Below are 17,506 nucleotides of genomic sequence, written 5' to 3' on the forward strand. Positions count from 1 at the left end.
TCCCTTTGCCCTTCCCATGCCACTCACCTTCTATTTCTCTCTCTCAAGAGAAAAAAAAAATTGTCCTTCAGTAATTCTTACACTTCAAATGAACAACGGTGGAAAAAAGAGACAAACCAAAAAACAGACTCTTACCTATACAGAACAAACAGATGGTCTCCAGAGGGGAGGTGGGTTAGGGGATGGGTGAAATAGGAAATGAGGATTTAAGAGTACATTTATCTTGGTTAGCACTGAATAATATATGGAATTGCTGAATCACAATCAATATTGTACCCCTGAAACAAATATAACACTGAATGCCACTCACACTGGAATTACAATTTTTTAAAATATAATAAAAAAATAATTCGTGGGCACCTGGGTAGAACAGTCAGTTCAGTGTGTGACTCTTGGTTTCAGCTAGGTCATGATCTCAAGGTCATGAGATCGAACCCCACAATGGGCTCCCTGCTCAGTGTGGGGTCTGCTTACGATTCTCTCTCTCCCTCTGCCCTCCTATCCTACGTGCTCGCTCTCTTCCTCTCCTACTCCCTTCAATAAATAAATAAATCTTTAAAAATAACAACAATAATAATTTTGAAGCTTCTACTATGTGCCTGGCACTGACCTAGATGTCAGGGATCTAACAGTACACAAAAACAGCATCTCCTTCTTCATGGAATGGACATTCTAGTGGGGGAGAGAAACAACAAGGAGGAAGGCAGTACAGCTGACCCTTGCACAACGTGGGTATGGACTGTGCAGATCTATTTATGCGTGGATCGTGGATTTTTTCAATAAATACAGTACAGTACTGTAAATGTATTTTCTGTTCCTTGTGATTTTCTTTTCTCTACCTTACTTTATTATAAGAATACAGTATATAATATATATAGCATACAAAATATGTGTTAATCAGCTATAAGGGTTCTGGCCAACAGAAAGATATTAGTAGTTCATTTTGGGGGGATTCAGAAGTTAGAGGTTTCAGATGGACTCTGCGGGTGGCTGGCATCCCCCCCATGACAGTGGTTTTCAAGGCTCAACTATATCAGGAAAAAACAGATTAAGTGACATTTAAGAGAAGATACAACTTCTAAAACAACACAAATAAACTACTTTCATGAGAGAACTCTGATGTAAAGAAAAGAAGAAAATTTCCCTTTTGTAATTTTCCTGTAAAAATGTTTTAACCCCAATTTGGTCATTGCGAAACAATAAAGCAGCAAATCCAAACTAAGGGACATCCTACAAAACGGTGACATCAAAATTCTTTTTTTAAACACTTAAAGATTCTATTTATTTATGAGAGAGATTGAGAGAGAGAGAACGTGAGCAGGGTGGAGGCAGAGGGGGAAGGAGAGGGAGAAACACTCTGCTGAGCGCAGAGCCCAAAACAGGGCTCAATCTCAGGACCCTGAGATCATGACCTGAGCCAAAATCAAGAGTCGGATGCTTAATGGACTGAGCAGCCCAGGTGCCCCCAAATTCTTAATATTGTAAAAAAAACAAACTAGAGGAGTGATAAGTCCACTGTGGCCACCAAGTTCTCGCTGGGCTTCCTGACCCTGCTTCCGCTGCTGCTGGACTGGCCACTGGCAGCACGCAGTAGAGAGTTTGTGGGCACCACACACACTGGGTGAGAGACTGATGCTTCCTCTCTTCGCTATAATTTCTTCATGACACCCAAGCCCAGTTCTGGACAACACACAGTATGAGACTCAAGGAAATATCAATGAAGACATGTTTCTTTCCTATGCCTTGTGGTGAAAAGGTCAAACTCTTTGGTCCTCTGGGGATGAAAGTGAAGAACATAGAGTTCTTGGAGAGACAGATGGAAACTCTGAAAGACCTGCCGGAAGAGCTCAAAAACAAATTTCTTGACATTAAAGCAGAGACTTTCACTAACAGCAATTCTCTCACCAAGAAGGACAGGATGATGTGTGAGTTTGGGCCCATCAGACACACCAGTGGATCCTAGCAGTTTGGCTTCAATGGGTGGATAACCTACCTCTTTGATTCAGAGAACAGAAAGTGGACAGTGGTTCATCCTGGAGACTGATCATGAAAGGCTACTGTTGGACAGTGACAGAGATGTGACCAACTTCCTCATGAAGATCTCAAAGAGAGGTTCTAAGAGCTGGCTCAAGCCAAGTACTGGTGCACTGGGATGAAATGCCAGGGACAGTAGTACCACTAACTGCGCCTCAAGGCACGGCCCAGTCCAGGGCCTCAGCCATCAGACCTGGCACCCGGGTCTTCCCTCTTCCTCAGCTGTGCAATCATAATTGGCATCCAGGTCAGAGTCCTTTAGGGGGACAGACTGGCGAAGCTATCAAGCAGCCCGAGCGTGGGGGCCAGCTCAGCAACTCCACCTTTTAGTAGGTTGCCTTTGGATGAGCTGTTTATTTTTCAGACCACCAGAACTTTCGACCTTGCAAAGTCAGAAACATCAGTCAGGTGTTCCTGTGCTACACCACACAGTGCAGCACAGGAAATATCCCATGTCCCTTCTTACATATGGTGGCTCTCCTGTTTAGCATTTTTCCTTGGCTTATTATATGCTTTTTTCTGTTGGTGCTAAGTGATGGGATTCTTGCACTGAAATGTTGAAATGTTGAAATGCTAGATCAAGAAATCTCAACAAAGGGCAGCCCAGGTGACTTAGTGGTTTAGCACCGCCTTCAGCCCAGAGCCTGATCCTGGTGTCCCGGGATCGAGTCCCACGTCAGACTCCCTGCGTGGACCTGCCTGTGTCTCTGCCTTTCTCTGTGTGTGTGTCTCTCGTTACTGGATAAATAAATTTTTAAAAATTAAAAAAAAAGAAATCTCAACAAAGAGAACATTTTTTATCTTCTCCTTTTGTTGTGGAATATCAGGTTCTTCTCTGTAGATGACCTTGTCCTTACAGACAATATTGCCAAAAAGATATTGTTTGAAGCTACAGAACCTCGGGTTTTTTCTGTGTCCTGAGAAGCAACTCACTTTTTTTTTCTTTTTTAACTTTATTGGGCTATATCTTACATATCATAAAATCAACTCATTACCTCATTGACTTTTAAACAGAATACTTTATAATGTGATTGATTTCTTCAGTAATTTATTTCCATCTACATATATTTAAATAAACATATATCTTATAAAAAGTTTTTAAAAAACAAGCTAGAAACCTCTTCTAAATTAAGAGGTTATAGAGATAACTAAACACAATGTGATCATAGTTAGATTAAAATCAACTAAAATAAATAAATAAATCTTCTAAAAAATAAAAAGAGGTGCCTGGGTGTCACAGTTAACTGAGCATCCAACTCTTGGTTCTCACTCAGGTTGTGATCTCAGGGTCTTGGGATTGAGCCCCTCCATGAGTGTGGAGTCTGCTTAAGATTCTCTCTCCCTCAGGGCAGCCCAGGTGGCTCAGCGGTTTAGTGCTGCCTTCAGCCTAGGGTGTGATCCTAGAGACCCAGGATCGAGTCCAAAGTTGGGCTCCCTGCATATAGCCTGCTTCTCCCTCCGCCTGTGTCTCTGCCTCTCAAGCTCTCTCTCTCTCTCTCTCTTTCTTGTGAATAAATAAAATCTTAAAAAAAAAAAAAAAAAGATTCTCTCTCCCTTTCCATCTGCCTCATGTTCACCCTCTCTAAAATAAATAAATACATCTTTATAAAACTTAAAAAAAAAACAGCTCTAATGGACATTACAGGGACAACTAGAGGGAACTGTATCAAAGATAAATGTCTCAAGTGCAGTAACTATGCTCTGGTTACATACTGAAGAGTGTCCATGTCCTAGGAGTTACATACTCACTGCAACATCATGATGTCTGCAACTTACTCTCAAATGCCCAGGGTAAAAGAATTATACATAGGTATACATATATATAAACACACAGAGAGAAAAAAATGTAGCAGAACAGTAACAATGGTGAATCTAAGTAAAAGACATATGGATGTTCACTTTTATTATTCTTGCGGTGTTTCTAATATCTGAAAAGTTTTTTTAGACAGAGTTAGAAAGAAAGAAGATATTAAATTATGCTACAAATATATGGAATGGAATACTACTCAGTCATCAAAAATGAAAACTTGCCATTGGGAAAGATGTGGATGCAAAGAGGATATTATGCTAAGAGAAACAGGTCAATCACAGAAAGATAATTATCATGCAATCTTGCTCATATATGGAATTTAGGAAACAAAACAGAAGATCATAGGGGAAGAGAGGAAAAAATAAAACAAGATGAAATTAGAGGGAGACAAACCATAAGAGATTCTTAATCATAGGAAACAAAACGAGGGTCACTGGAGAGGCAGAGGTGGGAGGATGGGGTAACTGGGTGATGGACATCAGGAGGGCATGTGATATAATGAGCACTGGGTGTTACAGAAGACTGATGAATCACTGACCTCTACCTCTAAAACCAATAATATGTTATATGTTAATTGAATTTAAATTTTATTTATTTTTTTTTAAATTTAAATATTAAATAAATAAATAAATATATATGGGAAGCTTTTCATGTGAGGAGCTTACTCTTTCAAGAGGCCTTCCTTTATATTAATAGGATCTTTTAAGCAAAGTACTGTTGTTCCTTCTAAAACCAACATTTTTTTTCCTTAGGAGTAAAGAACCAAAAATTAGATCACCTTAATTGTCCAACTGTAATTTAGGGAACCGAATACCAAGGCTAAGCCTCTTAAATATTTCTGAATTAAGCAATGTTATGAGCCACCAAGGGAAAAAGGTAAAAATAGGTATCAGCTTAACATATTCAGGCCATGAGCTCAAAACAGTACACCAAAGGGCACCTCAAAAGGTCAATTTCAATCTTTTTCTTTCTAGTTAGGAGGCACAAAACTTCAGAATTTTAACAGAGAAAACAATACAAAAAAAATCAGTATCAGGACTATCAAATGTTTGGTTTCTAAAAGTTCACCTCAAACTCTATTTTCCCAGCAAACTTCCAGGTAAGGAAAATTTCTTATGATTCTACTACAAAGTCTGTTTCTACTACAAAGTGCCATCAGCCAGCCTTATCCAGGACATACAAGTAAGGACAGGGACATACATTATTTCATCCTTCACAATTCTGTCTTCTAGTTTTTTGTCTTCTAGTTTTAATGGTAGGATTTGGTGTCAGGAATATTCTTAAATTTTACAAATCCTCTAGCCTTTTCCCCATTTTTTCCCACATGGAATTTCCATAAATTACAAGCCATGATGGGCAGCCCGGGTGGCTCAGCGGTTTAGTGTGGCCTTCAGCCCAGGGTCCGATCCTGGAGATCGAGTCCCACGTCAGGCTCCCTGCATGGAGCCTGATCCTCCCTCTGCCCGTGTCTCTGCCTCTCTCTCTCTTTGTGTCTCTCTCGTGAATAAATAAATAAAATCTCAAAAAAAAAAAAAATTACAAGCCATGCTTCCTCTTTTTTGCTAAGCCACAAATGCACTGACAAGACAGCTCCAAAAGGGGAGTAACTGAGCAGTCTTCACACATTAGCAGAAAGTACACAGAACTGAAATAATTTGCTCACCGTCACTGATAAACAGCTTGTCTGAGATCAAACCCGGGATAAAATTAAAGTTGAAGTCCTGGTGTACTTACTGAGCCACACAAAAAACTAGTCTTCTGAACAGTACAGTAAACGCATTGAGTAGTGCTCCCCCTGCTGGCCTTCCAACAGCATAGCAGGAGTCCACCAAATGTGCGTTTAAAACTGGTAGGACCAAAAGCTGACTCCAGGAAAAGTGGAAAAATCAGAGGGCTTTATTTTAGAATCTCCTGTAGACTGCAGACCTTATGATAAGTACTTCTCCTGCACTAAGGAATGAATGTATGTAAACCACAAAATTTTTTAGGGTTGCCCAGATGTACTTAACAAAACTACCTCTCTACCAGGGAATATTTAAGTACTTATTTCACTAAAAAAAAAAAGACATTTTTACATTCTTTCACATAACTGGACTTTGTGATCATATGGCTTTCTAACTTTTTTTTCCCTGAGGCATTGCTATTTTACTTCAGAACTATATGGAATGTTGAAGAAATCATTTTTAGTCATACTGATCCCATACATTCTATTATTATTCCATATATTGATCACCATGCTGAAAAAGTTTTACACTTAGGTTCAAAAAAGAAATTTGTGTACAATAATGCAGAAATTTCAATGATTATTAATTCAAAAAATATAGTTTGCTGTGGTATTCCTCTGCCCGTGTTTATCATTAAATCAACCCAGCAATGTTGTCACATTCATAGTTCTTTTCCTATCAATACATGTTTAATACGTCACTTAAAATTTTTTCATTTTATTAGACATGAAGCTAAGACACTGGCCTGACTACAAGACCTCTAGTTCTTGGGTGATTTTTTTATCCGTTCTATGAATAAGCAATTTTTCTTATATAACTATAGATATATTATGTGGTTCTGAAGTAAAACATAGATATAAGGATAAAAAAACAAAACCTCAAGGGTAAAAAGTCTTTAATTTAAACTGGAATAAGATCTAAGCTTCACTTTCTAAGAATTATTCACAAGAAGACATCTGGCTTAGTCAGCCGGAGTATGCAGCTTGATCTCAGGGTTGTGGGTCTGAGCCTGACACTGGGTGTAGAGATTACTTAAAAATGAAAAGAATCGGGATCCCTGGGTGGCGCAGCAGTTTAGCGCCTGCCTTTGGCCCAGGGCGCGATCCTGGAGACCCGGGATTGAATCCCACGTCGGGCTCCCGGTGCATGGAGCCTGCTTCTCCCTCTGCCTATGTCTCTGCCTCTCTCTCTCTCTCTCACTATGTATGCCTATCATGAATAAAAAAAAAAAAAAAAAAAAAAAGAAAAAAAATGAAAAGAATCTTTAAAAAATTTTTTAAATAAATAAATAAAAATAAAAACTATTCAAAAAATATAAATATTTATTTTCTTTTCACTACCTCTCCCAAATTAGGCCAACTTCAGAGATATATTTGAAGCAAATAATGAAAACAAGATAGTGTCTCCTAACTGGGACAAAAACAATGGAAAAGGACCCTTAAATCACCTCCCAGAACAAGAAGCCCATACCTCTGGAAGAAAGCATTCTCTGCAGCAGTCAGAAGGCCCTTCAGGTATCCTCCTTTGAAATGGTTAATTCTGCTGCTGCAAGGGAGCTTCTTTGGTTTGAAGCAGAACCAGGGTTCTCCAGTGTAGAGATCTGTAAAGTTACACAAGGGCAGACTCCCAGGAAGACACACATTGCACTCCGTGGTTTCAGAAATTCTTCCTGAACGGAAGAGACTCTTGAAATAGACCCTGTGTGGCTTCTCTTCCTGTAGGTGCTGAAGAACTCTGATCCCTTCAGTCGGGTGGACCAGAGATATGGACACTTTAACTTTGCCTGGCCAGAGCAAAGTAAAAAAGACCTTGTAAAACCCATTCTGGTAGTCTACCACTCTGCCCACAGCCCCTGCCTGCAGCTTAGGGGAGTGGATTCTGGCCTGCAGGTAGTCTCCACCATATTTCTTGGGCTTTCTTTGAAAATCCTGTACATGAACCAGCACTTCTAGTTGGCTTCCCACCTTGAAGAAGGCTGCAGAGTTCAAGATAACAAAGTAGCTGGAAGAAGGGTCAGTGCTCTTTAAAAAGGGGACTGGACCCACATCAGGCACCTGCCACTGTAAGGCGGCCAGCAAGGAGTCCTCCTCCATGCGCTCCCGGCTGGACAGAGTCTGATGCTCATAGCCACAGTAAGGATTCCGGCTAATTCCTGTCATCTGGGAGGAAACAAACTGTCCGCTACTATCGATGAATGTGGCTGCAACAGTCTCATGGTCCAAGTACTGAAGAGAAAAACACAAAAACAGAAACCACAGCTACAATAAATGTCCTTCTATCAGCCAAATATATCTCTGCTATAGCTTAATTTTAATAAAACTACTTGGAATGATATTGTTTCAAAAACCAAAGCTCACTAGTTTTACAGGGCTATCTTACTGTAACACAGAGAAATCAATATGAGAAATAACACAGAGAGATCTCCAACCTTCTGTGAATTTTACCTCCAGGAGCTCAATCAGGTTCCCAAAATCAGTATCAGAAGAAAAAAACAAAAAAACAAAAAAACAAAAAAAAAAAACAAAAAAAGAAAGAAGAAGAAAAAAACCTTCAAAGCTTCCAGCAGAGTAAGAAGAAAAAGAACCATCTGGAAATATAACAAAGCATTCTGTTCTTCTTAACAAGGCCTGATTTCAAGAGAAACTATTTTACCAGAGCCTAACCTATTGGGATTTTATCAGAACTGAACCAAACCAGGGTAAGAGGCATACCCAGCTCCAGCCCATTCTAATCATCTATCCAACTTAAGGAGTGTGGGGAGAGGACTGAAAAGCAATTCTGAAGTTCACAGCCCAGTAGCAAAAGCTCACTAAAGGACTGAGACTTACTCATGGGACTATAAAACGCTTCACCTCACCACCTTACAACTAATCAGTTCCTTTTACCCAGTACATAACATTCAGCTTTCAAAAAAAGAAAACTACAAGACTACTAATAGGCAAAAAACATAGTTTGAAAGCACAAATCAAACATCAGAACTAGAATTAGGTATGGCAGAATTGTTGGAACAATCAGACCAGTAATTTAAAGCAACTATGATTAACAAGCTAAGGCCCCTAATAGAAAAAGCAGACAACATGAAAGAACAGATGGGCACTGTAAGGGGAGAGATGGAAATTCAAAGAAAGTATGAAAAAAAAAAATGCCAAGAATAGAGAACCTAGAAATGGACTCTCAACTCTATGGTCAACTAATCCTTGAAAAAGCAGGAAAGAATATATCCAAAGGAAAAAAGATGGTCTCTTCAACAGATGGTGTTGAGAAAACTGGACAGTCATTTGCAGAAGAATGAAACTGGACCATTTTCTTACACCATACACTAAAATAAACTCAAAATGGATAAAAGACCTAAATGTGAGACAGGAATCCATAAAAATCCTACAGAAGAACACAGGTAGCAACCTCTTTGACCTCATCCATAGCAACTTCCTGCCAGACACCTCTTCAAAGACAAGTGAAATAAAACCAAAAATGAACTACTGGGACTTCATTAAGGTAACAGGCTTTTGCAAAGCAAAGGAAATAGTCAACAAAACCAAAAGATAACCTACTGAATGGGAGACGATATTTGCAAATGTCTTATCAGATAAAGGTCTAGTACCCAAAAATCTATAGAGTACCAAACTCGGGGCACCTGGGTGGCTCAGTCGGTTAAGTGTCTGCCTTCGGCTCAGGTCATGATCTCAGAGTCCTAGGACAGAGCCCTGATTTAGGATCCCCACTCACCGGGAAGTCTGCTTCTCCCTCTGGCCCTCTCCCTGCTCATGCTCACACACGCTCTCTCTCTTTCCCTCAAATAAATAAATAAAATCTTTAAAAAGATAAAAATAGAAAAAGAACTTATCAAACTCAACACCCCCAAAACAAATAATCTTTAGGTCAAAAAAAGTAGAAGACAAGAACAGACATTTCTCCACAGAAGACATACAAATGGCCAAAAGACACATGAAAAAATGCTCAACATTACTCAGCATGAGGGAAATACAAATCAAAACCACAATGAGATATCACCTCACACCAGTCCGGATGGGTAAAATTATCAAGTTAAGAAACAACAGATGTTGGAGAGGATGCAGAGAAAGGGGAACCCTCTTTCTTACACTGCTTGTGGGAATGCAAGCTGGTGCAGCCACTCTGGAAAACAATATGGAGGTTCCTCAAGAAGTTAAAAATAGAGCTACCATGACCCAGCAACTGCACTACCAGGTATTTATCCAAAGGGATCCGACACAGAGATCTGAAGGGGAAGGAAAAAAAAAAGAGGGAGGCAAATCGTAAGAGACCCTTAACTATGGAGAACAAACTGAGGCTTGATGGAGGGGAGGTTGGCAGGGGGAGGGGTTAAACAGGTGATGGGTATTAAGGTGGGCACTTGTAATGAGCACTGGGCGTTATATGCAACTGATGAAACATTAAACTCTACCTGTGAAACTAATAATACACTGTATATTTATTGAATTTAAGTTAAATTAAATTTTAAAAGCCTACAAGAAAGAAAAAGAAAGAAAGAAAAGAAAGAAAAGGAAAGGAAAGAAAAGGAAAGGAAAGGAAAGGAAAGGAAAGGAAAGGAAAGGAAAGGAAAGGAAAGAAAAGAAAAGAAAAGAAAAAAGAAAAGAAAAGAAAAGAAAAGAGAAAAGAAAAGCCAAAGCAGAGAGGATTTTTAGGGCTGGGAAATGGGAAATCTCCATAATCTTCCTATAGTGTAAACTCTGACAGTTGTTTTGGAGTTGTTTTGGTAATTAAAGTGCCTGACCTCAATTTTGATTGCCAAGGCATGAATTTTCAAAGAGGTATCCACTTAAAAGACTGCTATCTCGGAAAAACACAATGCCAGCCACAAGACTAGATAAAGAGCCAGGCCACCACCTGCCTCAATAAGCTCCTTTGCTTTAGAGATCTTGGTAGATTTAGATAAATGACCATTTCCTGTACTTTAAATTTCCACTCTTATGTTTTAAATTCACTAATAAAAACTGAACCTGTGAAACCCCAGGCCCCTATTCTTAGATTCCCCCCTTAGTAACCCTAGACCTGTACTCTTTCTTTCTCTACCCATGATCTCACTGTGTGGCCTCGAGTGTGCTGTATACCCTCCAGGACCCATGAATAATAAAACTTGTTATTGTTTTTCAAAGATCCCTGCTTGCAGTCATAGTAAGAACCACAAGAACCAGTCCAGCAACAACAGTGGTGATCAAGAGGCTGAGACCAGCGCAAAACATTTCCTGTCAATTTTGCTTTAAGCCTACAAGAGACTCATTTTAGACCTAAAGACACCTGCAGATTGAAAGTAAGGGAGTAGAGAAACATTTATCATGCAAATAGGTCCGAGTAGCAAAACTTATATTGGACAAATTAAACTCATATTGGACAAATTAGACTTTTTTGTTCTTGTATTGTTTGTTGTCGTCACTATCTTGAGATCGAGACCTAAGCTGAGACCGAGAGTCAGACACCAAACCAACTGAGCCACCCAACAGCATCCCTATTCTTGTATCGTTTTTATCTGCTTTGGTATCAGAGTAGTACTGGCCTTATGGAATGATTTTGAATGTGTTCCCTCTATTCCATTATTTTTAAGACTGTGACAAAGATTGTCATTATTATTTTTTTTTTAATGTTTGGTAGAATTCACCAATGAAACCATGAGGTCTTGGACTTTTCTGTGCTGGGAGATTTCTGATTCCTAATTCAACTTTCATTCTTGTTATTGGTCTAAGAAGATTTTCTACCTCTTGAATTCAAGATTCATGATTCAATCTTAGTGAACTGTGTGTTTTAGGAATTACCTGGATTTTTTCTTCTAAGTTATCTGAATTTTTAGTATATAATTGTTTATAGTAATCTGTTATCACACTATGTATTTCTGTGCTTCTCTGTTGTGTTGTTTTCTCTTCCATTTCTCCTTTTGGTTTTTGAGTCTTTTTTTTCTTTTTAAAGATTTTTTTTATTTATTTATTTGAAAGAAAGAAACAAAGACAGAGAGAGCACAAGCACAGAGAGACACAGAGAGAGAGGAAGAAGTAGACTCCCTGCTGAGCTGGGAGCCCAATGTGGGGCTCGATCCCAGGACCTGAAGATCATGACCTGAGCCAAAGGCAGACAGTTACCATCTGAGCCACCCAAGTGCCCCTTCTTTTTTTTCTTACTGTAGCTAAACTATTGCTAATTAAAAAAAAAAAAAAAAATTGGTCATTACTTTCAATGTAAAGTTACTATTTATTCTGGTCTCTGTTTCGGATTTTTCTTTGTTATTGCCTTCTCTACTAAATTTCAGCTAAGTTTCTTCTTTTTCTAGTTCCTTGTGGTATAAAGTTGCTTATTTTAACTTTTTTTCTTAATACAAGCACTCATAACATAAATTTCACTCTAACATCTGCTTTTTTTAATATTTTATTCATTTATTCATGAGAGACACAGAGAGAGAGCAAGGCAGAGACACAGGCAGAGGGAGAAGCAGGCTCCATGCAGGGAGCCCGATGTGGGACTCGATCGGGGGACTCCAGGATCATGCCCTGTGCCAAAGGCAGACGCTAAACCACTGAGCCACCCGGGCTGCCCCCTAACATCTGCTTTTACTGCATTCTATAGGTTTTGGAATATTATTTTTTCCTTTTCTTTTGTTTGTGACATATTTTGATCTGCCATTTGCTTTCTTATTGGGCCAATTGCTTATACAGTAGTGTGCTGCTTAATATTTACATATTAAATACTTAACATTTACATAGATTTTCCAGCTTTGTTTTATTCTTGATCTTTAGTTTTGTACCACTGTGGTTGGAAAATATATTTGGTATGATTTCAATCTTCTTAAATTTTAATATCTGTTATGTCTTTTTTTATGTGATTTAACCAGGGGATTCTTCTGGGTGTACTTGAAGAAAATGTGTATTCTATTTTTCTGAGATGCAATGTTCTATATATACCTTTAGAACCATGTATTCTGAAGTATGCTTCAAGTTCTTGCTGAAAAAAAAACAAAAAACATAACTTTAACAGAAGGTATGCATTTAAAATAAAGCATATCAGGGATGCCCGAGCGGCTCAGGGGTTGAGCATCTGCCTTTGGCTAAGGGCATGATCCTGGAGTCCCAGGATCAAGTCCCACATCGGGCTCCCTGCATAGAGCCTATTTCTCCCTCTGCCTATGTCTCTGCCTCTTTCTCTGTCTCTCATGAATAAATAAATGAAATCTTTAAAAAAAATAAAATAAAATACAGAGTATCAGAAGGGAGGTAGACGGGGATGGGTGAAATAGGTGAAAGAGATCAAGAGTACAATTACAGAATTGCTGAATCACTATACTGTACATCTGAAAATCTAATACAACACTGTATGTTTACTATACTGGAATTAAAATTTAAAACAATAAAAAATTTTGCTTTAAACATAAAACTTCTCTTAAAAAAATCTTCGGGGCACCTCACAGACTCAGCCAGTATATAAAATGCAATTCTTGATCTTGGGGTTGTACGTTCAAGCCCCATGTTAGGTTTAGAGATTACTTAAAAAAAAAAAAAAAAGATTTTTTTTAAATTTTTATTTATTTATTTATGAGAGACACAGAGAGAGAGAGGCAGAGACACAGGCAGAGGGAGAAACAGGCTCCATGCAGGGAGCGCGACATGGGACTCGATCCCGGGTCTCCAGGATCAGGTCCTGGACTGAAGGCGGTGCTAAACCGCTGAGCCACCTGGGCTGCCCAAAGATCTTTTTTAAAAAAATAGTCATGAAAAAATAAAAATCAAAAAACTAAAATAAATGACCAAAAGCAATGTAACAGAAATGGAGAGTGCTTTTGAAAGTCTCATTAGTATACCAGACACAACTGAGCAAATAATCTCTGAGCTAGAAGATATGTCAATGGAAACTTCCAAAACTAAAAATCAAAGAGAAAAAAGGATGAAAAAAATGAGAACAGAGTATTTAAGAGCTGTGAGAATACTTTAAAAAGGTGTAACATGCCCCAACAGGAAAACCAAAAGGATCAGACAGATAGAAAGGAACAGAAAAAATATTAAGACAACAATGACCGGAAATATCCCTAAATTAATGTCAGATTCCAAATCACCAATCCAGGAAGCCAAGAGAATACCAAGTAGAATAAACACCAAAGAAAACACACAAAAAAACTACATCCAGATATACCATATTCAAACTGCAGAAAGTCAAAGATAAAATATCTTGAAAGAAATCAAAGCAGATTTTAAAAACACTTATTTTTGGAGAAGCAAATATAAGAATTATATCTAACTGCCGAGAAATTATGAGAAGAGAGAAGTGGAGTGCAATGCTAAAGGTAATGAGAAAAAAAAAAAAACCTACAATTCTGTACATTGCAAAATTATCCTTCAAAAGTGAAAAACTAAAGACTTTCTCCAAAGAAATTGAGAGAATCTGTTGTCAGCAGACCTGTGTAACAAAAAATGTTAAAAGTTCTTCATAGAAAAGCAAAAGATATAGATCAGAAACACTGATTTGCATAAAAAGGGAGAGCATGAGAATAAATAAGTTGAAATAAAAGCTTTTACTTTTCATATTTTTTGCCTCAACTAACAATTTATTCAAGAGTAATTACTGATCCATTTTTTAATACTTTTCATAATCATAATTTATCTAACAGATAACAATTTGCCCAAAATAATAAAAGCAACAATGTATTCAATTGCATATGCATGTGTACATATATGTTTATGTATAAGTGAAATAAATAACAATGATTACTGTCATTATACAAAAAACAAGAGGAAGAAATTAGGAACACGTTGTCATTACAAGGTATCTGTACTACCAAAGCAGCAGTATGGTATTGATAGCAGATCTGGATTGGTTCTAAGTGCATACTGCAAACTCTTAGGAAATCACTTAAAGAAGTAAAATAACAAATATAATTGATATAGTAATAAAAGAGAGTAAATGGAATATGTAAAATGCCCAATTAAAACCACAAAAGGCAAAAAAAAGAGAAGATAATAAAAACAAGAACATTGAACAGAAAACAATAACAAATATGATAGGCATTAATCTAACTGCATCAATAATCACCCTAAACGTTAATGAGTTAAATGCATCAATTAAAAGAGAAATCGTCAGAGTGGATCAAAAAACAAAAGTCAATTATATGTTGCCTACAAGACACTTGCTGTATCTACCATGGTTAAGTGTACCTACCATCTGCCATCCTACGTTATTACAGTATTATTGACTATATTCCCTATGTTATATTTTTTGTCTCTGTGACATACATATTTTATAACTGGAAACTTGTACCTCTTAATCCCCTTCATTCATTCTGCCCATTCTCATCCTCCCACTCCCCTCTGACAACTACCAGTTTGTTCTCTGTGTTAAATCTTTTTGTTTGCTCACTTCTTTTGATTATAAATTCCACATATAAGTGAAGTCATATGGTATCCATCTTTCTCTGACTTTCTTCACCAAAATAATACCTTCTAGCTCTATCCATGTTGTGGCAAATGGCAAGACTTCATTCTTTTTTATGGCTAAGAAATAGTCCATTGTGTGTGTGTGTGTGTGTGTGTGTATACACAAACACTACATCTTCTTTATCCATTCATCCATCACCAGACATGTGGGTTGCTTCCATATCTTGGGTATTGTAAATAATGCTGCAATAAACATAGAGGTGCATATATCTTTTTGATTTACTGTTTTCATTTTCTTTGGGCAAATACCCAGTAGTGGAATTACTGGATCGTATGGTATTTTTATTTTTTTAATTTTTTGAGGAAGCTTCCATACTGTTTTCTACAGTAGCTGCACCAACTTATATTCCCACCAACAGTGCACAAGAATTCCCTTTTCTCTGCATCTTTGCCAATACTTGTTATTTCTTATCTTTTTGATACTAGCCATTCCAAATGGTGTAAGGTTATATCTTAGTGTGGTTTTGATGTGCATTTCCCTGATGAATAGCTATGCTGAGTATCTCCAATGTGTCTGTTGGCCATCTGTATGTCTCTTTTGGAAAAATGTCTATTCAGGTCTTCTGCAAATTTTTTAACTGGATTTTGTTTTTGTTTTTGTTTTTAATATTTTGGATATGAACCCATTATCAGATATATCATTTGCAAATATCTTCCCCCACTTAGATTCCCTTTTTGTTTTGATGGTTCCTTTGTTGTGCAAAAATTTATTCTGGTGTAGTCCCAAAAGTTTACTTTGCTTTGGCTTACCTTGCTTTAGAATATCTATGCATAAATATGTTGCTAAGGTTGATGTCCAAGAGATTATTGTGTGTTTTCTTTTGGGAATGTTATGATTTCAGGTCTCACATTTAGGTCTTTCATACATTTTGAGTTTAGTATGGTTTAAGATAGTGGTCTAGTTTCACTCTTTCGCATGTAGCCATCCAGGTTTCCCAACAACATTTATTGAAGAGACTTTTTTCCATTGTATACTCCTGCCTCTTTCATCACAGATTAATTGACCCTAAAGACATGGGTGTATTTCTGGGATCTCTATGCTGTTTCACTGATTTATGTGAGGTTTTACTATTATGAAATTTGGCTTCTTGTCATCAGTTCCTGAAAACACTTCAGAGCCATAAAGGTGAAACAGGTGTCTTATTCAAAACAAGCCTCTTGGAAAGCACTAAGAATGGCAGCTGGCTGCCAGGGAAACCAACCATGATTAGAGGATTGGACCTTTCGGTCCCACCACCTAACCATCTGGGAAAGGAAGAGTGGCTAGAAGTAGAATCAATTGCCAATGGCTAACAACTTACTCAATCATACCTGTGGAAGGAAACCTCCATAAAAACCCAATAGGATGAGGTCTAGAAAGCTTCCAGGTTGCTGAACACATGGAGATTCAGGGAGAGTGGTGCACACAAAGAATATGGAAGTTCCATGCTCTTGCCACATACATTGCCCTATGCATCTCTTCCATCTGGTTGTTCTTAAGTTATATCCTTTTATAATAAACCAGTAATCTAGTAAGTAAAATGTATCTCTGAGTTCTGTTGAACCACTCTAACAAATTAACTAAACCCAAAGTGGGGGGTCCTTGGAACCTCTAAACTATACCCAATTGGTAAGAAGCATAGGTGACAACCCAAACTTACAAATTGCATCTAAAGTTGGGGGGGTAAGGAAAGAGTCTTGTAGAACTGAGCCTTAATATGTGGGACACAATGCAATTTCCAGGTTGATAAGTGTCAGAACTGGGTTGAGTTGTAGACTAAGATGCCTAAGAATTACACTGTGGTGTGGAAAAATCCCCCACATACACACTGGAAATTGTATGCAGAATCTTTTTAGTACTTAACACAGAAAACTGCATCTAATATTATATAGTGAGGCAAACTGCAAGGGGGAAAAAACCAATAACAACAGCAAAGCAAAACCAAAAATTATTCTCAATAGCTAGTATTAGGGGATCCCTGGGTGGCGCAGTGGTTTGGCGCCTGCCTTTGGCCCAGGGCGCGATCCTGGAGACCCGGGATCGAATCCCACATCAGGCTCCCGGTGCATGGAGCCTGCTTCTCCCTCCGCCTGTGTCTCTGCCTCTCTCTCTCTCTCTGTGACTATCATAAATAAATAAAAAATTAAAAAAAAAAATAGCTAGTATTACCTGTTACAAACCACTTAAACAAATGCCTCAGGCTCCCCATCTATGCCAAAACACTTCAAAATCCTATATAAGGTAAATATAAACCCCACACAAAATAAAAAATAACCCCACAATATATAAAGGATTTGTAATGATCTTCTTGGAATCTATATTATTTTCCCTTTCATTTTACACTTACATTTTCAATTAAAAGGATTTCATTAGGAGCCTTCATTTAAAGGAGAACGTGGTATTATTTGTTATTTTTAAAAAGTAATAGAGTAGGGCAGCCCGACGGTGTGATCCTGGAGACCCGGGATCAAGTCTCATGTCGGGCTCCCTATAAGGAGCCTGCTTCTCCCTC

The 17,506-nt window shown here is 38.0% G+C and overlaps 1 protein-coding gene across 3 annotated transcripts in view; it reads right to left on the reverse strand.

Annotated features, from left to right (window-relative positions):
- NXPE3 (neurexophilin and PC-esterase domain family member 3) overlaps nucleotides 1-17,506 on the reverse strand; it is a 47,868-nt gene that overhangs the window by 14,035 nt on the left and 16,327 nt on the right. For all 3 annotated transcript variants that reach the window (XM_041771495.1, XM_041771482.1, XM_041771489.1), the window contains one exon: nucleotides 7,039-7,793. In XM_041771495.1, the coding sequence (XP_041627429.1) occupies nucleotides 7,039-7,793 (755 nt within the window). The remainder of the gene's footprint in view (nucleotides 1-7,038; nucleotides 7,794-17,506) is intronic.

Source organism: Vulpes lagopus, chromosome 1 (assembly GCF_018345385.1).
Source record: "Vulpes lagopus strain Blue_001 chromosome 1, ASM1834538v1, whole genome shotgun sequence".
Taxonomy (NCBI): domain Eukaryota; kingdom Metazoa; phylum Chordata; class Mammalia; order Carnivora; family Canidae; genus Vulpes; species Vulpes lagopus.